This window comes from Manis pentadactyla, chromosome 7 (genome assembly GCF_030020395.1).
Source record: "Manis pentadactyla isolate mManPen7 chromosome 7, mManPen7.hap1, whole genome shotgun sequence".
Lineage (NCBI taxonomy): Eukaryota > Metazoa > Chordata > Mammalia > Pholidota > Manidae > Manis > Manis pentadactyla.
This window is the reverse complement of record NC_080025.1, coordinates 21584424-21607394: the sequence shown is the minus strand read 5'-3', so window position 1 is coordinate 21607394 and position 22971 is coordinate 21584424. Positions and strand designations below refer to the sequence as shown.

Genomic DNA, 22971 nt, shown 5'->3' with positions numbered 1-22971 from the left:
CCAGAAGCTGGAGGGGACGGAACAAATGGAAAAGTATGTTCTGGACATTGTTGGGCTTCCTTACGTGTGCTCAAATGGGTGTTCCTCACCACCTAGCAGCCCTGTACAGTCAGTCGGATTCCCATGCTAGACAAGCTGCAAGGAGTCACAAAGTTACAAAGCTGCTAAGTGGTGGGGACAGTGCTCAGACTCCTCTTTCCCCTGTAGGATGCTATCTGCACATCCACTTGGGAATTCATTCCCACGGCTAAACTTTATTTCCTTAGAATGCTACCTTTAGGGAAGGTGCGTAGAGTCACTTAAACCAAGGAAACTGGGTTCTAGAGTGCCTCTAAACCAAAGCCAGAAGGGCTCAAATTCATTCAAATAGAAACTTGCTTTTGGATGTACCTGTACTCTACATATAATGAAAATGAGAAAACTTGCTTGTGCTTGGGGAGCGGTGGCGGGATGACAATGGATGGAAGCAGCAGGTATAGTCAGAAAACCTGAGCACAAGCATTAGCTCTGCAGCTCACTAGATGGGCAGCTCCAGGGAAGACTTTTAACCTCCCTGAGCCTACATTTTCCTCATCATTTATCATACCAACAGCTCCTGGGGTCAAGAGAATCAAAAAGAGATAAAGGATGTTTTAAGTCCTAAATGGTATAAAATGTTATTGATATTTAATTGTTTATTACTCCACGTATGAGCAAAAGTATACACAAGCTATTAAAGATGTTTACATCTATAAAGGTAATTCTCTAGCCTCTTTGGCATGTTGTGGGATGGGAAGAAATGGCATTTCCTCTATCAAATTCTGTCCCAGTAAGTCCATTTGAAGGGGGGAAGGTTAGAAACAGATGCTGGGTGGAACTATTACCCTCTCTCTGTCTCCTCCTAGGAATTACTGGTCTCTCTCTCCTGCTGTGTTTTTAAAGGGATCAGGTAGATCATGATGGGTTTCCTCCAAGTAATAAAATCCTTTCCCTATCTCCCTGGCAGGTCATGTTTTAGAGCAAACTGGAGTTCAAATCCAGTAGAAAAGTCCAACAGTTGCTGTCCCAGAATGCCGACACAAGCCCAAAAGCAGACACTATATTGGGTCTGACCACTTAGTCCAATGACAGCCTTAAAGATCAGGAATATTGTAGCTTCCCAGAGCAGCAGGACGGCTCTGCCTTTCCTAAACTGAAAGCATTTCTACTTCCTACCAAATGAATCATTTGGAGAAATGGTTTCCATAAATTTATTTTATTCTATCAGTTCTAGGAAGAGCAAGCCAGAGATGAGTGTGAAGGGATTCACATGAGATCATCAAAAATTTCCACTCTGTCCAGCACCCTAAATCTCTAGATTTCATAACTGCCTCACTTAACTCCAAAACCCTGCCATCAAGTCCTTCTGTCGTTCATCATCAGGACAGAGAGCAGAGGAATCTGATGATGAGGAAGACATTAGGTCGGAAAGACAGGTTGTTTGCTAGTTTGCTGAGCAGCCCTGGGTTTGACATTCAAGAGTCTGCATGGTTGCAGTGAATGGAGAATTGTAATGATTATCCAGATGTTTAATCTGCCTATGCTTGAATTTTCACTATCTCCATAGCCCCCTCTACCACCCACGCTTCTGCCTCAAATACCTGATTGTAACCTAACTTTCTAAGATGGCTACTTGGGGTTTTCAGTTCAGGGGATGGACAAAGCCTCCGCATAAACTTGAAGAAACAGAGAAGTGTCTCAATCTTTGATTGTAAATATTCTGTGCATGCCCTGGTTTGCTGAATGGCTGGTTGGCTGGACTGGACACGCGAAAGAATGTGGACAAATGAAAGAGCATGTTAGGAGTTTCTGTGTGTGAGTGTGTTTGTGTGTGTATAGAAACCAAAGCTGGCACAAATATGAGGGTTCTGAATAGTTTCCTAAGGTCATTAATATAAATGTAAAAATGAACACAGTCAAAAGCCATTATTTGAATCTCCTAGACTTCCAGGCTGTTTGGAAATGACACTAGTGAAGCCATTACAAGATAATAGGAAACATGTACATATACACATGGACTTTGATGGGAAACCTCAGGGTACAGACTCCAAAGGAAGCCACTGGGTAGGTACCCCAGAGGATTGCTGGCCTCTATTCCATAAACTCAGAAGCCCTTATCCTATCTGGAATAATGAGTAAAATGCTTGAAATATATAAAAAGTACCACTCATGCAAATACCAATGTGTTAATGTATGGCTTTTGTTTAGGCTAATTTCAGTGTGAAACGTAACATCCTCATTTCTACGACTAAGTCTTAGGATGTGGGAAACTTCTCATGCATAGGTGTTTTCCTGAGCAGGAAGATGGGCATCTACTTTGATTTACTGATGGAATGAGGGGAAAGAACCTGATTTAACCTTATCTTCTCTTAAAACTCTGGATCGATAAATGGTGGGCCTGATGGAAAATAAACTGACTGAAGCTATAGGAGAGCTTAGCATGGCCAGATCCTGACTGGCTGCATTTTAGGCTACGGTGGCCAGCAGGCTATTTGCATCCTGGCAGCATGGGATTGCCACACTGACATTAGTCTGAAGGAGTTTCTAGCTGGCACTGTAGAATGTATTAATAACCAGATCAAGCAATAATGTCCTATAATGTCCTCTATGATATGTTTTTGTGTATGGTGGGAGGAGGGAGAAAACAGCATATTGGTTGATTGTAGCTCCGTCAACAAAGAATCCAGGGGTAAGAAGAATCAATGGGCAGAGGATGAGCCAAAAATAGGCATTGTGGGCAAAGCAATGGACAGACAAGACGATCGATCACAGGGCCCATCGAACACATTCCTAAATTAAGGCAATTATCGTGCCGGTCTAACAGACTGCCACGTTAGTCTGCTGAGCAACACTTCCAAAGATCTCCACAGAGTAGCATTTTTTATTGTGATATGTCTTTCATGGAAAATGAACAAAACTTTAAATCAATCACAATTACTTATTGCTTAGTGTTTTGGATAATAAATTCTTTAGTTTATCAGTACCTCACGGCCTTCAAAGGTGCATTCTTCAAATAGTTGCAATTACATAGACATTCCTTCTCCCGAACAATAAATTATTCTTAAAAAAAAGAAAAAGGAAACGATACATAATTTTAAAGCAAAGAAAAACAAACAAAAAAACCCCATATAGTTTTGACATTTATCTTAAACTTATATGAAAACAACTCTATGTTAGATGCTTAAATATAAATAATAAAGGACATTATGTTATTTACAATGTTACACAGTAAGTTGAGGGAGTAAAAAAACTGACATTAACTCATAAAGACAGTAAATGATTTAGGAAAACACCCAAATAATGTACAGTGTATATTTACAAAAGAATATGTAATAGAACTTGTGGTATGTGGCCACTTCCTTTCGTCTGCATCTCTCTGCAGTGTTTCACTGGTCTTGTGGATAGAAATCTCTGTGGCTGGTGGAATGGAGCTAGAACGAAAAGATAAAACCAGGCCTTCCTTCTTTTCACCAATGTGAGCGATACACCTTTCAATCCCAGACCCAAAAGGGGCATAGTTACTAAGCAAGTTACCCTGCATGGACTCTACTGCATCAAGACAGTCACACTTAAACAAGGAAGGTCTGGTAAGCTGGGGTTAGGGGCCTCATTCACATACTCCCAGGGAGGGCCGTTTTGTAGAAAGCATGAGGCTGTCCAGGCACCCTTGAAAAAAAAGATATCCCATGCAAGAAGGGAGAATGGGACAGAGGAGCAATTGTGAATGAGGAAAGATTTTTGCATATACTGTTCTCTCCTTCATATTCCTCAGTGGGATATGATCTCAGACCCAGGAAACAAAGGTGCTGTCAAACTTCTGGGCCATTTCCAATACCTGGAAACCCAAGAAAGCTTTCTATCTGCTGGAGACATAGGTTCCTGCCCCTCCTCTGTCATGCTGCTGTGCTGCCTGACTGTATAAACAGGGAGGGTTGAGTGATGCGGCAATTAAACATCACAGAGATGTCCCTGCAAACCCAAATCTTGTGGCTGCAGCAGGTCGCCCTGAGGGGTGAACTGGCCTTTCTTATCAAGAGAAGCTCATGTTCCACCCATGGAGAGGTTGTCCCCACTAATATGCCACTTTGTGAGTGACCAGAATCAAATTGGAAATGTGCCCTAAATTTTCACATATATATTTGCAACCTGAAAATTTACAGCAGTTTTCCATACTGAGGATAATGTTCATTGCTCTCAAGTGGAGGTTTTATTTATTCCTGAAATTCTCCAGAATGGGACACGGAATACTCCAATGGCTGAAGAATTTGAAAGAGAAATTTTAGGCTTTTAATTAGTGGCAGGATTTTTTTTACTGAAATAGTCTAAGAATGAGTCGAGGCCTTCAAAGGCAATTTTACAATAATTTAGAGAACCTCTGGGTCGACTGTCTTCTTCCTCCTGCCAGGAGTTTCCTCACTTCTGTAGAACTGGTAAATCAGTGCAAATTGTGCAGCCTGACAGGGGCTCCTCAGTGTAGGTTAAAAAGCAAATGAGGACACTTCTGAACTCAGAGGAAGTGGTATGAAATAATGAAGGGCAGTGTGGGACACCAAATACTAAGAGTAACTTCATGGACCTTCAGACACATCTTTGAATTATAGGAACACACAAAAGCTTCATGACATGACTCATGCCCAGCCTGCATTTTTTCTCAGACCTACTTGCATGAACCTCCTTCCTTTTAACATAGAGGTTTGGTGAAGAAATAGATTCAGTCCACCTGCAAAAGAAGCAGTCATTCTCACTGACTTCATGCCTGGTATTTTGAAGCCCCGGCTAACCTGTTTCCTGTTTTTATCCAATGGCTCCTAGGAGGCCATCAGGAATCTGCATAAAGGTCCAGCCTGATTTGATAGAGGTGAGGCAAGGCATGAAGTGGGTCCCTCATTAAAAAAAAAAAAAACCTCTCTTATTTTCCTGAATTAGCAGTTACTCCAAATATCAACACCTGTAGGCAGGCCTGCCTTGGATTTGGATTTGAAATGACAAGAGACTGTACAAAATTGAGACCCATCTTAGTCCTGTTTTGTGACAATAAAACAAAAGGTAAGAAAGGGGGGAATCAGGTGACAAAGGCTGCAAACTGAGAGGTCAGGACACACATGGGGGTCACTTCTGCAAGGAAAGGTGCAATCTTTCCAACACTATTGACATTTCCTGATGGAGCGACAAGCGTGAAAGCTTCTTACTAATCACTAGCCGCATGCACACTGGCCATTCCTGACAAAATGTTCATGCATAGTTATGACTTAATCAAGGCAACATTGAAAGACAAGAGAAAAATAATGAGGAGTAAGGGGCAGTCAACAAAATAGTTTGAAATTGCAACCAAGTCATACAGCTGCTCTCCACCTGTGCCTTCTATACATTCACTCCTTCTAGATGCTCTAGGACAGAAATATTTCCCTGTGATGACAAGTCACCACTACATACAGCAGGCACATTTCATTCTAGAAATATTTCAGACAAATTGCTGAGTGTGCTGTTCAAGCTGGGGTTTTTGTGCCATTAACAGGTCTGATCATAAGCAGAGAAGACACAACTAACCACTAGGTCCAATATCAGTGAAAAACACAAGTCAGGAATGATTGCACCTTTTTCAGCCATTGTTTGACCTTCAGCGAGATGAGCTGCTGTGTAACTCGCCCAGCAAGTGAAAGTGAGTCCTCTTACAAGGTGTTGTATTTACACTGACTGTATTCTTATGCCATCCCCTAAACTGTTGCTTTCGGTCAAGACACATATGTCAAAAGAAAGTAAATGGTAGCTCCTCTTAGTGAGAGCAGGCTGTCTTCTGATTGATAATATAGTTTTTAAAAATCACAATATTACTTTCTTCCTAATAGTTAACGTTACTGAATGCAGTTTCCTGCTGTAATTAATAGTAGCATGCTGTTGGATCTGCTGTTATCTCAGAGCCCAGTGAAGCAAACCTTTGGCTGGCAGAGTAGACACAACTCATTTCAAAGGCAGAAAGCAAAAGAAAACTTCATAGAAAAGAGAAGCGGAGTTGGACGGATGTGCCAATACAAGACATACTGACTGGGTGCGGCTGTACGCAAACAGAGAGACAGTTTGCAAGTCTTGCAAACCATACATCCAGTCAATATCATAATGCAGTGCACAAGAAGCCAGCAGAAACTGAATGTATGGGAGGTTTTGCCGAAATACTGTGGAAAAAGCAATCACGGTAACTGTACAAAACTCGCTCTCAACATAACAGAACATAAAGGCACCATTGATATCTTTCTCGTTTTGAAATACTGTAAAAAATTGCTACATATGGCACATAACACATTTTTACATACATATATTTAATTTATAAAAGTTTTTTTTTCTCCTGTTTTCTATTTGCAGAACTGCTAAAATAAAATAAATTGTTTAATTTAAGGTGGAATACTTTATTATATAAAATAAAGTTTTACAGGTGTATCTATGTGTTTATTTAGGTTTTATACAGCGATAGGGTCTTGGTTAGCGATTACACTAGACAGCCTGGCCTGCAATTCTTCCTGTGTAGAGAAGCGGCCTGCTGGGTTAGTCCTGCTGTCAGCCAGGCGGAAGGCAGGGGCTGCCTCAAGACTGGCCGCCAGGGGGTTCTGTATGCCCAGGAAGGGTGTATCTTCACCTACGCGTTCATCTTCTGTTTCACTCTCTGAGTTACTGCTCGCAGGGCTTGTGGTGTTGTCCATTTCCAACCTGTTGGCAACATGGCCATTGGGCTTGGTTCTTTTGGCCCGCCGGCTACTGGCGAGTTTCTTAACAGGCTCTTGAGCTGGCTCGTATTCCTGGGTCGTTTCGTACTCCTCCTCCTGCACTATCCTCAGAGGGCTAGGGGGCAGGCTGCTGCTCTCAAGCGCGGGGTTGTGCTGGAAAGAGCTGAATTGCTGAGCGTGGTGGTCATACTTCTCCCGCAGCCTCGGCGGTGTCACGAGAAGCAGAGGTCTCTCTTCTTCCACGAAGGGGCTGACAGCCATAGAGGGCATGGACACCGTCGTGCTGGACACAGGCGGAGACATTTCCGAAGGGGGCGATTTGGGGGAGCTTGGCGTGTGGAAATCTACAGGTGACATACGAGCCGGGGTGGCCATGGCTGACACATACCTGTGTGAGCACAGAACACCCCGCGTGAGTGTGGTGGAATAACAGCACATAGCAGGGAGGGGGAGGGGACAGGATTCACGATACTAGGTAATCAGAAAAATGAAGGTTCTAGCCATTGTTGACTTTTACTCGAGGACATTTAGTACCCTTGGAATCGAAAATTATGTAGCCAAGAGTTTCCTCACAGGAGCACATGCAAAGATCAGCTAAATCGCCTAGTCCATCAAAGCTTTTGGGATATTCAATCTCACCATGATTTTAAATAAAAGCATGTGGGTTAAGACAAGAGGGCACCGGGTCCTGAAACCTCAGAGTTTATAAGGGCCACGACTCAGGGATTTGGAAGGGAAAGAAGTATTACTTAAATACTATACCTTCCTAAAGGCCAAGGGGTCTTAGAGAATGAAGCCCAAATGGGGAATGGAAGAAGATCTAAGATGAGCTGCTGATAGCTGGATCTGCATGCATTTGGATCTGTGTGCCTTGTCTCTCCTTAGCTCAGCTAAAAGGTTATGTCTTATGAAAAAAAAAGAGCATAGTGACTTAGATTTATTCCTGGTAACAGTGTAACACATTTGTGTGCTTTTCATTTTCCCATGAAATGCTACTTTTTAACATTCACTTTGCAACTATCCATCCCAGTGACGAAGACATTCAAAGGTTAGCCTGAGAGAAACTTCCCTTGGCCCCACAGTTCTGTCCAATCTCCACTCTACCTCTTTTCCAAACCCCACAGTGGCGTCAGTCCTTGGCTTCTCTTGTGGCTGCTCAGGGGTCGGCTGTACCATTTTCCCTTAGGCCATGTTACTTCTGATAATGCTCAGTGAAACTCCTTGTCAAGACATCGAGTGCACTGATTTTTGCATATTGTGCTTTCTTCCCCCAGAGCAAGACCTGCCTTGGCACGGAGGGAAATGCAGTCTACTCAGAGTCACATTTCTCAGCTTTGATAAAAATGTTATCAGTGTAGAGCATTAAAGGTCTCTTTTCTTCACATTGGCATTCACAGAGTCTAATTTGGCATGACCTGTGATGACACAGGACACTATGGTCTGAACTCTAGCTAACAGGAACAGGAAACCTATTCACTCTCCTGCTTTTCAGCCATGATTCAGAGTCATACGGATGTGAACTCTAGCTGCATCTAAAATGGGAGTCTAGAGGTTGAAATATCTGGGGCTCGCATCTTCCCACTTTTTGCTTTGAGGATACTTAAATTAGACTCTCTGAGAAATGCTCATCAAATTCACCAACACATAAAAGTGATTCATCTTTTCCCCCCATGATCCTGAGGTTCAGGTATAATTTGCACTCCTAGATAAAATATGGGTTCTGCAAGGAAGCCTACCACAGCAGGAAAATGTCAGTCTTGAAAGATAAATGTCACAGGTGGTGATGAAGAAAGATTTTATCCCGAACCTCTTTTTCAGGTTTCAAAAACAATTGACGTAGGACAGATGGACTTTCTTGATACATGAAGATATAATTATATGGATTTAAGACTGATGTTTAAACCAGTTTTGGACCATGCCTACTTTTTCACAGATGAGTTACAGAGCAATCTCTAATTCTAGGAAGCTCTGAGGTACCACTTTGGGGAAAAGGCTCCTGACAAAGGGATCTGCAAGCCCAGAACTAGGCATCCTTTGTTGTACACACTTTGCAGTCCATGAATGAAAGTCTTTCAAAATTATCTCCACCCATGTAACTACCAAATAAGTATGGGTTCAACATTCTGTAAGCATTTTAGCAAATGGTCCTGGATGAGGCTGAGATGACAACACACTACACAACAAAACCCCACTGGATTTGAACACTAACACGCAGCAGCTTACTGATGGGCTAGAGATGCTGTTTGGGTCTAACGCTCTACCAGTTTAGATGAAAACAGATTGAGAGCCTATACATTCAGAATTCCTAGTATGTGTCTCTTTAGTTTGCTTTCCTCTGTTCTTTATTTACCTTTGCTGTAACTGCCTCCCCCCAAACCCAACCCAGTACCCCTAGAGGAAAGTCAAAACATTCTGGAATAAAGGGCCATATCAAAGGCAATATCTGCTTTGAAAACCACCTGTGAAGACTGCCAGACGCAGCACACGAAAGATTCGTTTATTCATCCCTTCTTGGAATTTCACAAAAAGGGATACTACACGGTGGAAGGCAAGCAGTTGTTCCCCATGACAGTCAGCAATGACAGCCCTGGATTTGATTTAACTGGGGCTGGAAGGTAAGAAAGAGTTAGCACATGAGAACATGAGGCCAGAGGCCAGCTCAACCGGAGTTTGGACAACTGGGCTGGAACTAGAGAAAGGTCCCCACCAATCAGTGATGCCGTCTCTCTAAGGTTGCACCTGAGGAAACTGGGATCCCGAGGGGGTCTGAGCTTAAGGGCAGAGCTAGGAGCTCCAAGTTCACTGCCCCTTGCACATAAAATCCTTCCCGCCCCTCAAGAGTCTGGTGCCTGTCAGCCACCGGGACGACGCGAGACGCTCAGAAGAAACGAGTTCAGTCAAATAAAAAGATGGCTTTGCAACTAGGAGCGTGTTAGAGCGAGCAGCTGCTGCCCCTCGGCCCACCGAGCGGACTTCCTGAGGAGAGACCGCAGGTGCGCAGGGGGCTTTCTGCCCCGGGTCCTTTCTCCTCGGCCCTGGCTCCGCCCTTCGGTTTTACCTTTCGCTGTGAGGAGAGTCTCGGTAGGAGTCGGGGGTTTCTCTGGCATGCCTGAGGAAGCTGTTACATTCTCGAGGGCCTCCCATGCCACTGAGACGTCCTCTTGGGCCCCCAGCGGGGCTGCTGTGCCTACTGTTTTCTACCGATGATATCATGATTACGGAGTGGCTTTCGGAAAGGATGCTTTCAGTGTGTCCATTGCTCCAGCTAGAGGGGACATGGGAGAGCAGAGAGATAAATTATAGGCAAACATGGGAATGAAAGGAAGTGATCTGATGAACAGTTCAAATTATGGTGCATCAGGAGTTCACTAGGACATTAGGTGTCTCAGAATAGAATTGCTATAAAGGCACTTGCTACAGAAAGGATCTCGGTTTAGATTGGCTTTATAAGGATATAGTTCATTCATTTGTTCACTTTTTCAACATATTTATTCACACATGTTCAACACACTACTATGTACTAGGTATTCTTATAATCCTTCTGTTCTTGAGAAGCTTAGGTTAAGGAAACCCTAGTCCTGTGATCTACATCTGGGAGTCTAATGTTGCCCTTGGTACAACACTCTCAGACATGGATCACCAAGGCATTTGAGAATTTAGGGTTCAGCTACTGAATCAACTCTCATGTGTATTTCCCAGGGCAAATCCAATCTTTGGAGGAAGTCAACTTCTAAGACTTATGTAGCATCTAACACTTTCCCCAGTGTAACGATTCAGTGAGCAGTTGGGCATGAGCAAAGACAATTTTAAAATGGGGAGCAACGACCCTGTGAGGTGGTATTAGAGTTCCTTTTTTAGGATATGGGAAAATTGAGGCTCCAATTTAAATAGCAATTAAACTGGCAGAGCCAGTTGATGCTGAAAGTCTGTGTTATCCCCAGCCACACATTTTACTCTATCCCTCTGCCTTGTCTGTGTCCTGTGCTCCTTAGACAGTGAGAGCAAAAGGCAATGTGCACAAATTCATTCTTGGAGAAGTGCCAGGCCATTTTTTAAAATTCTCATACCTGTGGTTTGGAGTCTGGGTGACAGTAGTGGAATGGTGAGCAGTCGAGGTATAGTGACTGGTAGAAAAAGATGTCTCTGCTTCTCTCTCAACAATATGCTCACTGGAGATGACATTTTTAGATACGTATTGCTGGGTAAACAAAGAGACACAATTTGAAGATTCACATAAACCAAAACACTAATAATTGTCACACTAACTTTTTTTGGTCACACACACAAAAATCAATTCCAGTACACATGCACCATAATAAATTCCATTTCTCCAACGTCCAGGCGGCGAATCCTATCCTGGCTGCCGTGGCCTTTAGATTCCATGAATGGAGCTCGTGAATGTGCACGCACTGTGGGGCATACACCCACAGCTACCTATCATCAGAATATGCTCATTTTCTCACTTCCTCTGTTTTGTTTCCGACAGACAACATGACTAGAATGTAATAATAGTATTCAGTTTTGGGCTTCCATCTGCCTAATAGTCATTTCTGCTGGGGTGGTTGTGAGTGAAAGAAGGCTCACAGATATTTGAGTGACACAAAAAGCACAGAGCTGGTTCATCCTATTTCAAATGTCAAGTCAGTAGAAGCATTTTTTAAAAATCCCTACACTTCAGTCTACTTTCTCTTGCAGTGTCCCAGAGGCCATGTTGCCCTAATGCTATCACTGAATCTTTTAACTTGTTGTCAGTGGTAAGACTCACAAGGCTACAGAGAGATTTGAGGACTTAACAGCAGTTGCTAAAGTCACACACCATGACAAAGCTCAGAATACATAAAGGACCTATAAACGGGACAGGCACATTCTACCTTCTTATCACCACCAAATTACAGTGCCTAGGATGGCCTTTTATCAGTGAGAAAGGTGCATTTTGAAACCGTGTTTTACATGCTGTTAGCATTTTCACCAAAGTGACTTAAAAAACAGCAAAAAGCACAGAAAGGATGAAACTTAGATGAAACGGGGCCCTTTATAATCGATGGGCTGTGGGCTCTAAGAGAATCTGATATATTCACAGAAACCCCAAAATATATGAGTTGAATTTTGCTTGAAACTCTAGCTGGTTCTGTTAGTGGAAAGGCTATTCCATGTGGATCTTCCTGGAATGTACAGCCAGCTTGCTGTGAGGAAAAGATAGTGATGTCATATGTAATGAGCTGTTTCTAGCCTGTGTACCATTTCACGCCGGCTCCTTGAAAGGCAGTGTAAGCTCAGTGAATCTAGTGAAAACAACATTTAACAATTACTGAACACTCAATAAATGCCACTAGGCTAAGTGGTTTATATGGATTATCTTATTTAGGGCTCACAAGAGCTTTTTGAAGTTGATATTATTTTTAGGCCTTTTTTTCATAATGAAGAAATAGGGTTTTGACAGATTAAAGCCCAAAGTCACACAGCTTGAGCCATAATAGGAATCCTGGCAGCCATTCTACCTCCTATATATTATAACACACATACTGACAGATTATAGGTGTGTCTGTAATGAATGCATCTCTCAACTGTACAAAACATTCTAATGGACACTGATGGGAGAGGAAACCGCTCAGTACGTTAGTATATTATATACTAGCACCTTTCTCTAACAGTCCCCTGAAGGGCTTTACTGGTGGTTTAGGAACCAATGACTCTGAACGTGAAGCCTATGACATATTTGTTCCACAAAAAGGTATACCTTTTTTTTTACAGGATAGAAAATGGCACTTCAATATAATCTTCAAGCGTTGCCTATAAAAAGCTAAACACCAGGGGAAAATGAATTAAACAGGAAGAATTATGGAACTAGGGAGAGAAATACTACAGAAGTAGGAAGGCTGAGTTCAGCTCTGGTCTTTATCTGTAAAGAAGGGAAGTTTGGAAGACAATCTCTAAAGACTCTTCAGAGTCTAATATTCTATGACCTAGTTATATTCAAAAGCCAAGTGCTTGGTAAATTTTAAGCAAAATATTTGAATGATTAACGATATACTTCATCATGTAGAAAGAGTCAGGGAATAAGAAAGCATTATTTTATTCCAGTTTTACAAACTTTCAGAGGCAAGTTTGATAAGTCACTTGATCTTTCCATGCCCTAATGTCTCCCTTTGTAAATCAGAATCGGTATATCATAAGGCCCTATGAAACGCCTCTAATGAAAATCTCTCTAAAGCCCTGAGCTTAGTCATCAGTACCAATCACTTATAGACTGGAGTAGCTTTCACTTCCAAATTATGAAAAAAAATCATACATTTCCTTCTGATTCTTGTATCATCAATTGTATTATTTCTCTTTGTGTTTTTCTTTTCTTTCTCCCAATTATGGCCTCCCTGCATAACAAACCCAACATTATTCTTCCAACCCCTTAATGAACAATTTATAAGAGGAAATACGCTGGTTTTACAGTAACCAAATCCACTTTAAAAAATGTTCCCATCACTTTCTCCTGGCAAAAATCTTGGATTCCTGGAAACCACGGTGATTAATGGCAGCAGCTAAGGGCCTAAGAGCTTTAGAAAAGAGACTTGAAGGTGCCTGAATAGAGGACAGGTGCTCAGCCTTCCCACTGTCCAGAGTCAACATACATTCACCAGCTGAACGTTCTCAGGGGGCGGGTTCGGGTGGTGAGGCCCATTCGCTACGTTCACCATGTTGTTCCGTTCAGACCGAAGACTCTGCCGAAGCCGGTCATGAAGCTTTTTCCGTTGTTTCCTGGATATGACAAAGGAAGCATTTATTTTTTCTCTTATTTACATTTCTTAGTACAGTGAATTCTTCACTCTACCACCACGTAACTCAGGCCGTGGTTTGGTGGCGGCTGGGGGGAGGTGTGCCATTCCAGCTCAGAATCTGCCTATAGGCAGAGATGGAATCACACATTCTTAGCAAATACATTTCAGAAGCTGGATGGGAGTCTTAACAGAAATTTAACTGGATGGCTGAGAGATAAGAAAAATGAGGAAGAGACAAGATAAGACAAGTTGCTATTTGGCTAAAACCCTGGCTTCCCAAGTCAAGCTGTCTTTGCCAAAGTCTTACAGATGGCCATTTGTCTTAGGTAACTGTTTGTGTTGTGCAATTGCTAAGGTTGATCTTATTTATGGTTTTGCCTGTGCATCTCTTAAGAAAACACAGCCAGTTTTGATCTTTCCATTATACATAGTGTGTGTACATTGATAGCATTGCATGTGAGTGAAGATATGCACATATTTTGCCAGATTTTAGCATAGTGGTAACATGAGCTAGTAATAATACTTTTTTGTATAACTACGTAATAAATATTGGAATATTGAGATCATACCAAATAAGACTCCTAGGAATGGTTCCACGAAGGCTTCTCTCTATCACTTACTCAATTCTGGCACCACATTAAATCCTGGGGTATAAAGAAAACGCCATCCATGCCCTTCATTTTATGGTAATACAAGCGCATTTTCTTTTTTTCTTCAATGCAACATCCAGACATTATAATATTCCCATGGCTAGCCTTGGCAAGAAGGATTTATGTGATAAAGCAAAACAACTGTTAATTAACATTATTTCAGGCTTGAAGTGGAAGTCCTACGTGACAGAGAAAAGTGAACGGAACTCATGTCACACAGGAATTGTATTTGTTACTCTGGACTCAGCTTAAGGACCAAACATAGGGAACACAAATCTATTTTAATGTTTTCTCTTTTATTCTTTCAAAGCAAGCTTTGGATTCTCCTCCCACGAGATTCCTTTTGTCTATCTTGCACTTTGAGAGCAGTTGAACAACTAATCTAGTTAGAAGGAGTTGAAAAATAACCATGATAACATTTCAAACAACTGCATTTCAAACACCACCAAGTAGTTCCCGTGTCTCCTAAGTCCGAGTGTACCGGACGCGTCCTTAGCTGCGGTATGACAAGCGCACTTTGGTATCTGCCCCTCTCAGGATGTGGCGCGTGCACTGTGCGCCCCATACAAGCCGGTCCCTCCAGCCCTTTCTTCAGCTGTGCGGCTGTGGCCAGGCTTCTGAACATAGTCAGAAGGCTTCTCAGCACTTTCACACAAACAGGCAAAGCTTTCTGATGTATATGATTAAGAAAGGTCATCGAAGTGGATTATTCTGAGTTCAAACTCAGGGGACAAGTCCCCCTTGCCCCCTGCACCCCTCTTTCCAAGGCCAGGCTGTGGAGCCCGGGTCCTGCAAGGCCCTGGCTGGCTGCGCCGTCTCTGTGCTAAGGAGCAAGGAGGCCCGGGGGAGGGTTTACTTGGTTTTGCAGTAGGCCACCACACACATGATGCCGACCACGAGCAGGGCGATGCAGATGCCGGTGATGGTCAGCACCCTCTTCTGGTACAGCTCCTCTGCTTCTGGAAAGGGAGGAGGGCAGATGTCACCAAATGTCCCTTCCCCTTGTCAGGACTTATAACTCAACACTTGGCATGCTGCATAGGATTGTCCATGTTCACACAAAAATAAATAGCTGACAACTCATTGCCTTTTTTGCAGACATACTTAAGGTACAGTGTACACTGTGCTACACTGGGAGCAAAACAGTGAAGCCAGCTGGGGCCGTTTATGATAAAATTATTATTCTATAAAATTACTTTAAGTATAAGCTATAGATACATATGTATTAAACTGGCAGGTCATAAACATTGTAAAATAACTATTCAGTTAAAACTGCAGTTTTTGTTTCTTGTAAAAATCTTTTGCAAAGACAACAGGAATCAATGCCAATAAAAGGAGCTGGGACCGGGACCCCTGGGATCCTCCTCTCCTCCTGCCCCCTGCCCTCCCACCACTGCCCCCCAGCCTCTTTTCATTTCCCAGCTATTTTATATTCCAGTGGTCTTTACAGGGAGGCATTTCTAACTTAAAAAAAATAAACTCAAAGACATTTGCAAACATGAGCTTGACTTGTATTTAGGAACAAAAAATTGAGGCAGGATCCCTATGATTTAACATTAAAATGTGAACATAAGCAACATAATAGAGAGTAAGTGGGGCACTGTATCAGAGAAAACCCAATATGGTGGGTAGGACAGCCCTGGGCCAAGTTGAAGATTAGTCCTTTGATGACAATTATCATTATGTCATCAATTGTACTTAGAGACCCAATATATCTGTATTAAAAAGCCAGTAGCATAGATGATGTGTGATTTGGAAGAGGGCATATTCCTGTATTGACCAACTTGGCAAATTAGCTAAGGTAAGTCACTCTACAGAAGTGTGATGCTTAGAATTTTGAATTACAGGTGCTATTGTGCCCCAAATGCAACCAGTCTCTCATTCATGGAAGTCTATGTGCAAATCAGTTTTTTGGGTGGGGTGGGGGTGAGGAATAACCTGATAATACTATGGTAGGTCAGGTTCTTAACAAGATTGGCTGATTTAATGGTGAACCTGATCCCATAGGAGCTGAGCTTCCAACCAGTCTAATTACATTTATTGGAAGATATTCACAGTTCACCGAGAAAGAGAAGTCAGCCAGTGCATAATAAGCAGTGAAAGCTGTACTTGCTCTTCTGATTAATAAACTGGTCAGGAACTGGGGAATATTATACAAATGAAGGGCTCGTATCTGGACATTCAACATGGACACTTACAGAACATTTTCAGTTTACCTCTCAGTCTCAGCCACCACACCTTTTTTCTCTATTGAGAGAACGTAAATGGGGGGAAGTTTCTTGAAATGAAAAAGTGCATTTAAATTTCTGTGATACAGTAGACCTTATGATTAAACAAAACATATCCTACAAGCCAAGCCCATGATAATCAAATTCCAGTTAACAGATCAGGAACATTGTCAAATCAAATTAATATAGCACTGATTATTAACAGGAGGAGAAGGAGACTAGAAATCAGCAGGTAAAAGACAGGAATGCCAAGATTATACCAGAACAAACCAAAAGGGTTGGAAGTGGAAAGGAAAAACAAACCAGGAGGACAGAAAGACTGACAGGATGATGGAGAGAGGGGGGGAAGTCAGGTATGAGGGAAAACAAGGTTAAAAGTGAAGGAGCCATCTGAAGTCCCTGGCACAGCATGCCTAATACTAAGGGAAGAAAAACAAACAAACAAACAAACAAACAAACAAATAAATAGAGGAAGCCAAAGGGAGGGAATGCTCAGGTGGGAAGGAAAGGTGGATGCAGACTTGGAAGGGTTACCCCATACAGCATAACTCCTAACCTAGGCTGGCGGTCACGTGGAAGCCGCGATTAGAAAGCAAGCAGCTGGCGCACTGGGTGGAACAATGAACCAGGAGACGTAGAGTGGTGTCAGAGATGTTTGTGCCGCAGAAGTCCAATGAACACATGGAATGTGAATGCTGACATGTTAATCGCTTGTGTCTGCTGCCTCCCCTCCCCCGTAGCCACAGGACAGGTGTTAATCTGTGAGCAGATGCCCCTGAAGCCCCCTCCTTGCCCTGGCATCCGGATCAGTTTTTAGCAATATGTCCAAGAAGCAGAGGCATCACCCCCTGGTCCTTCTCCATGGGAGCCAGGACACAGAGCAGGGCTCCTTTGGCTGTGACGAGCTGGTGAAGAGGCATCATGTAAAAGTACTGTCCCTCACTTACTCTATTTTATCTTCTTTTAAAACTGTAAGGGCTTGGTAGCAATGACATCTTTACAGTCTGTCTTTAGGTGAGGGGGTAAATGATGTCTGCAGACTGCACACATGGGATGCATATGGGGAAGGTGTCATGCATACTCCCAGTGATTTTTTTTGACAGTTTTTGTTTGTTCTTAATTATAAAGGAATAGATTGACCTGAGTTGGTGAACAAATAGTGTACGAGGACTCGCCCATTCCTCCTAGGTTATGTGGGAAGACACATATTTTCCAGTGAAATCAATCACAGAAATCCAAAGGCAGTCGAATAAAGGCCAAAGGGTGAAGCAAAAGTGCTAAAATGAAGCAATTAAAGCCAAGGCCATGGACTACAGCTGTGAGATTAGGATTCTGTATTCACGGCAGCATTTTCTGCATGCATTTGATTTGATTTTCCGGTAGTGTACGAGATCAGGTGACCCCCCACACACTATGAATGGATTAAAAGAGAAATACCTGATGAACAACAGTATCAACAATGGGCTGCTTTAACCCTTTTTTCTCTTATGTTTTCCCTAGTGTGACAGGGTCAACAGGGCAAGAGCAAATTAGAGGCAGTGCTGAAAAAAAAAATCTGTCAGCCTAGTCGGCGGATCTGCTTTAATGAGTGGAAATGGTTGTGAGTCTTTATGGTTTGGCGGCCCTCACTGAAGTGAGTCAGCTCGCGTATGTGTTTCAGTCTGATCTGGCCAGGCTGGGAGGCAGAGGCCTTGTCTTTCTCGGTTTTAATTGACCTTTAAGGTCTGATTTTCCTTGAGGATGGAACGTTCTGGTTTAGTACACTGACTGCCCTGAGACTAGGAGGCCTCTGAAGGTTTGTTTTTAAGAGGTAAGCAGATGCCAGCACAGCCTGTGTTTACTCAGCCTTAAGATCCTACTGAGGGAGAAGTCATGGCCCTGAACTATCCTTTACCCCCCTTCACAGGGAATGGGACTATGCAATTCTACAGTCAGGCCCTAAAGTGATAAAGTGGGAAAGATGCTGTGATGGAGAGAGAGGCAGGTGGTACTGGATTTTCTTCCTCTTTACAGGAAAGGCTCGTGAGCCTTTTTAGAAGTTGACCAATTTTTATTCCAAGGGAAGTAACCCCAGGAGATCCCTGCCCTTATGTGGATGGCCTGCCACTCACAGGAGGTCGGTGGGATCTTTTATGTTTCTCCTTCTTGCAGGTTTTCCCATCAAATGGATAGTGTTCTCTTGGAGCTTTCTGGGGGGAATGGGCAATTTGATTTTCTCATTTTAATTGAGTTACTGTCCCTGGAATGGATAGAACTTGCACCCTCCCCTCATTTTTCACATTACGGAAACTGTGCTAGGCTGTAATGTTTTCATTCAAAAGGAGGCAGCAGCTATAGTGTGTCCTCGCTGCAGGATGTCACTGACACCAGCCAGATGGGATGCAGATATCTGTTAATCAGGACATTACTTTGCAGATGCACAGCCACCTTCCAGGGCTGTAGGCAGTGTTCAGGAAGCCCAGGGCCTACAGTGTGGTGCCTCCGGGGTGACAGAATGGGAGTCCTGAGTAGGTCTTTTCTCCCCATTATCTAAAATGAAGGCCTTCAAAAGAAGTGTGTCCCAAATTCATATGCTCACAGATATTTTAAGTGTACAGTGTGAAAATTTCTATTTGCTATCTTGTCTTCTGGATTAGCTTAGTGACTCAAGTTTAACTCCATTAGTGCTAAAATATCCACCTAAAATAGCACAAGGCTTCTTTCTTTCTGTTTCTGATTTCCTGGCTCATAAGATGATGACGGTGACTAGGGAAGAGCTTGATTATCTCCAGGAAATCAGAGTAATTCAAGTCTGTGCATATAATATTGTGTCACAGTGTAAGGGCTTTCTATGTTACTATATGAAAAAGGTGATTTTGACATTGTATGTCAAACTCCCATCAGCCTAAGATGTGGTGTGTTTTTAAGCTGATGCATTTAGAGGCTCTCTTGTTCTCAGGCCCCTGGTTGGGTTCCTCCCATAGCCTTGTGCACCGCTCCAACTTACCCCAGCTCTGAAATAACAGCATGGCTAGATCCAATCAGCGGGTCAAAGAACGAACATGGGCTATCTGTGAATTTGCAGTAGGTGACTTTAAACTCTAAGTGAAGTTTGAGAATCTAAACGCTGCCACACTTAGTCATATTTCGGTAAACTACTCATATCATACATTGAAAAGCAGAGAAATCATTGTTATAGCTGTATGATCCCTTCTAAGGAAAAAGGAAATTAGTTAGGAACTGAAAAATAAGAGCAGAAAGGGAGAAAGATTTCAGCTCATAGGCTCTACATTCTGCAGGCTAAAAGGAATGATGATTGGTCCATACCCATAAATTCAATCCCAAGATGCTCTGCCAATGCAGAAAGTTGACAAAAAAAAGAAAGAAAGGAAAAAGTTTCAGAAAAGAGCAATACACTGCACTCCAAAACACATTACACACGACTATTACGGCTCTGTGCGTGCACACCGAACAGGACAAATGGTGGGTGGTTAACACAGCAGTGCTCAGGTATGCCTCTGGGAGCCCACGTGGGGAACTCTTCTTTTTTTAAGAGGTGTGCAAATACCTGCACACCATGTCTCTATTAACCCTTAAAAGAACTTACTGAGGGAGAAGTTGTACAACCGAACTACCCTCTACGCTACCTCATTGTTTGGGCATAAGAACGCTGCATTTTTAAATCAGAAAAGGCATTTGGTATTATTTCTCTTTTTTAAAAAGGCAGAAGCAAAGTTCTAGGGAAGTGATTTTATTATTATTTTTTTAACCAAAGGCACACAGTGGCAGAGCCAGGAATAGAAGCCAAGAGGAGAGTTCGTTTGGTCTGAAACTTTTCCCACGTTGGCTTCACATTTTTTTATTGTTTGTGGATAGTTGTATTCTAATATTTGTTGTTGCTTTGGTTATTTTTTCTTTTAAACTTTCTTTCTCTTCTAACCTTGCACTTTCTCCACCATGCACATATTTCATTCGCAGAAAGCAACAAATGCTTCTGCCCCAAAAGCCAAATGGAATTGGAGCTGTGGAATCTGTTTCTAGTTTTTTTCATGTAAGTCCTGTGTGGAGAGACAGGCAGGTGGTACTGGATTTTCTTCCTCCTTACAGGAAAGGCTCGTGAGCCTTTTTAGAAGTCGACCAATTTTTAGTAACCCTAGGATACTTCCCTTGGAAGTTGTCCTTGGAGAGGACAACTCTCCAAGCCTTCCTTTTACAAACTGTAACAACAACAATAAAAAAGGGGGTTGCATAGAATTCCTGGCATCTTCAGTTAGTTTTAATTCCTTGAAGTAACAGAGAAGCAGTGGGCTGACTACCCCACAGTGCAGAGCTCTGATACCCAGATGAGACCCAGGGCACAGGCCTTGCAGATGACCTGCCTGGCTGCCTAAGGAAGGGGACTCCAAGGTGTGAGCACAGGGCCCACAGTCCTGGCAGGTCTGACTGCAGAGGCACCAGGATTGCAGGCCTAGCAGAACCCACCCAAGTTCAAGTGAGGAAATGGGGAAAATGGGGCCAAGAAAGAGAAACCTCTAGAAACAACACTTTCCATTCTTGAAACCAAAATTGTTAAGTACGTCTCACGGAGTGGGACCCTTGAGGACTGACTTCCTTATTCGCTCGTGTGGGGTGGAGAGGCAGGTGGGACGGTGGGGCAGGATGAAAACAGGTTCGGAGGCCTCCATTTCTTCCCTTCCTTGTTCACTAGGAAGATACCCAAAACAGGACAGGGCATCTCGTAAGCCTGAAAACATGCGGCGGAGGGGTATTTCTCCCCTAAAAACATCAGTTTGGGTATGGACAAGGCACCTCCTCCTGAGAAGGGAAAACAGGAGGTAAGTGTGCTGGGGTCGTCCTGGTTTCTGGTCCTGCCTCTGCCATGTACCTGTTCCGTGACTTTGGTTAATTTAATTTCTCATTGACAAAATGCTTATGCTACTAACATGTGCCTCCCAGGGGGACCCTGTGGGACAAAGGAGCCATGAAATATGGTGGCCAACAGCAGAAGGGTTCAACAGCTGAGAGAACAGACACACTTGGAGATTTACCGTGGGCCACTCCCTGCATGTTTACTTTTGACTAATTTCATGGCCAGGAAAACTCTGAAAGCTCCTGGGTTATCTCCAATAGCGTAGACTTTAAGAATTTGCTGCCTCTTAAGGAAATGAAGCTTCCCAGATTAAAATAAAAATCAAATAGTACATTGAGTAACAGTAATGAAGAGGCACTTATATGTAGTAGACAGAGGCACTTCTGCCTTGGGACTCGGGCACAGGCAAATAAGTTTTTCATAAATTAAAAGCCAGAGGATTTAGGGCTAATTTGGTTGCACAGTGTTCACAGCAAAACAGCAATATATTCAAATCCAAATGAATTTCTCTTGTCTCTGTGCAACTCTCAATGTGACAAAATGACAGTCCCCTCACCCCCACCCCATTTGCTTCCTTCATATAAACTTGGGGATATCAGGGTACAAAAATTCATATTCCAAGGAAGTGACAATTAATTTCCTTACACATTTCCTTGAGGATATGACTAGTTTTTCTCCCTCAAACTCCCTCTGTCTTCCACCTTTTCCCTCTACCAGTCAGTAATAATTTAAGGGTTAAAATCAAGAGATATCTACAGAAACTCTTTCCAGAGAATCATTATTCCATGCCTACGTGAACACTGCTAATGATCTATATTAGTTGCATAGAAAGCTTGGTTAAGTCTTCAATAAAATTAGTAGCATGCCCATGCATACATATTACTGCATTTACAGTTTTATAGGTAAGTCTGTGAGCCTAACTATGATTTCATTTCATGGGAAGTCATTCATAGCAGGCAGCTCCAATTTCAAATAATTCAAAGGGAAATTAGTATTTAAAATTGGAATTTCTTGGCCATAAGCCCTAACAAGAAAACATGCGTCAGTCATTGTAGACCTGGAGCAACTACTGCTGTGATTTATTTTTACTATTGGTGGTTATATTTCTTTCATTGTGAGTCAAGAAGAGCAGAATACACAAAATGCTTCTCTTTTTATGAAGATGTTATTACTTTCTATCTGTTTTATTTAATCTAATGTTGGCTTAGGCTCATTATGTATCATATGCTTCCTATTGAACTTCTGCCTAGCCACTACATTTTTCCAATTAAATTAATAATTCAAAAACACAAAGGTTACTGTAAACAATTTAGTCTCCTTTTCTACATGTGATTTCCTGCTGTGCAGTAAGCAATACAAAACATTAATTTAAATCTAAGAGTCTTCAGAAACTATTAACTATTGAGTCACTAATCCTTTGCTTTAGGATCTTGTAATTGCAGAAAACCGATTAACTTGGAGGTTAAATTTTCAATTGCGTTAGAGAAAAGAACAATAAAACAACTTTCTTTTAGCACAATTATACATATATACAATTATGGTTTCAGTTAAAATTTGAAGACTTCCACGAACTTACTCTAGTATCTTGGGCCTCCTTATGCAAATAATCTCAAAGGCATGTGTAGTCTTGACTTTCTGCACCTCTGAGATTCTGAAAGGAGGTCTGTCAATGCCAGTTCTAAATGGGGCCAATTTAGTGTCTGACTTTTAATTTTTGACTTACCTTTAGAAATGCAGATA

The 22971-nt window shown here is 42.4% G+C and overlaps 1 protein-coding gene across 12 annotated transcripts in view; it reads right to left on the bottom strand.

Moving 5' to 3' along the window:
- Positions 1-2539: 2539 nt before the first annotated feature.
- Positions 2540-22971, bottom strand: part of NRG1 (neuregulin 1) — a 200670-nt gene continuing 180238 nt past the window's right edge. For 3 of the 12 annotated variants that reach the window (XM_057505172.1, XM_057505173.1, XM_057505171.1), the window contains 6 exons: positions 15011-15113; positions 13358-13484; positions 10802-10932; positions 9793-9999; positions 7497-7638; positions 6977-7122 (listed from right to left, as the gene is read on the bottom strand). In XM_057505172.1, coding sequence (XP_057361155.1) covers positions 7518-7638; positions 9793-9999; positions 10802-10932; positions 13358-13484; positions 15011-15113 — 689 coding nt within the window. In that variant the 3' untranslated portion in view covers positions 6977-7122; positions 7497-7517. Of the gene's footprint in view, positions 7123-7496; positions 7639-9792; positions 10000-10801; positions 10933-13357; positions 13485-15010; positions 15114-19688; positions 19713-22971 lie in introns of all 12 variants that reach the window. The other 9 variants (XM_036894277.2, XM_036894278.2, XM_036894284.2 and 6 more) reach the window with 6 other exon arrangements.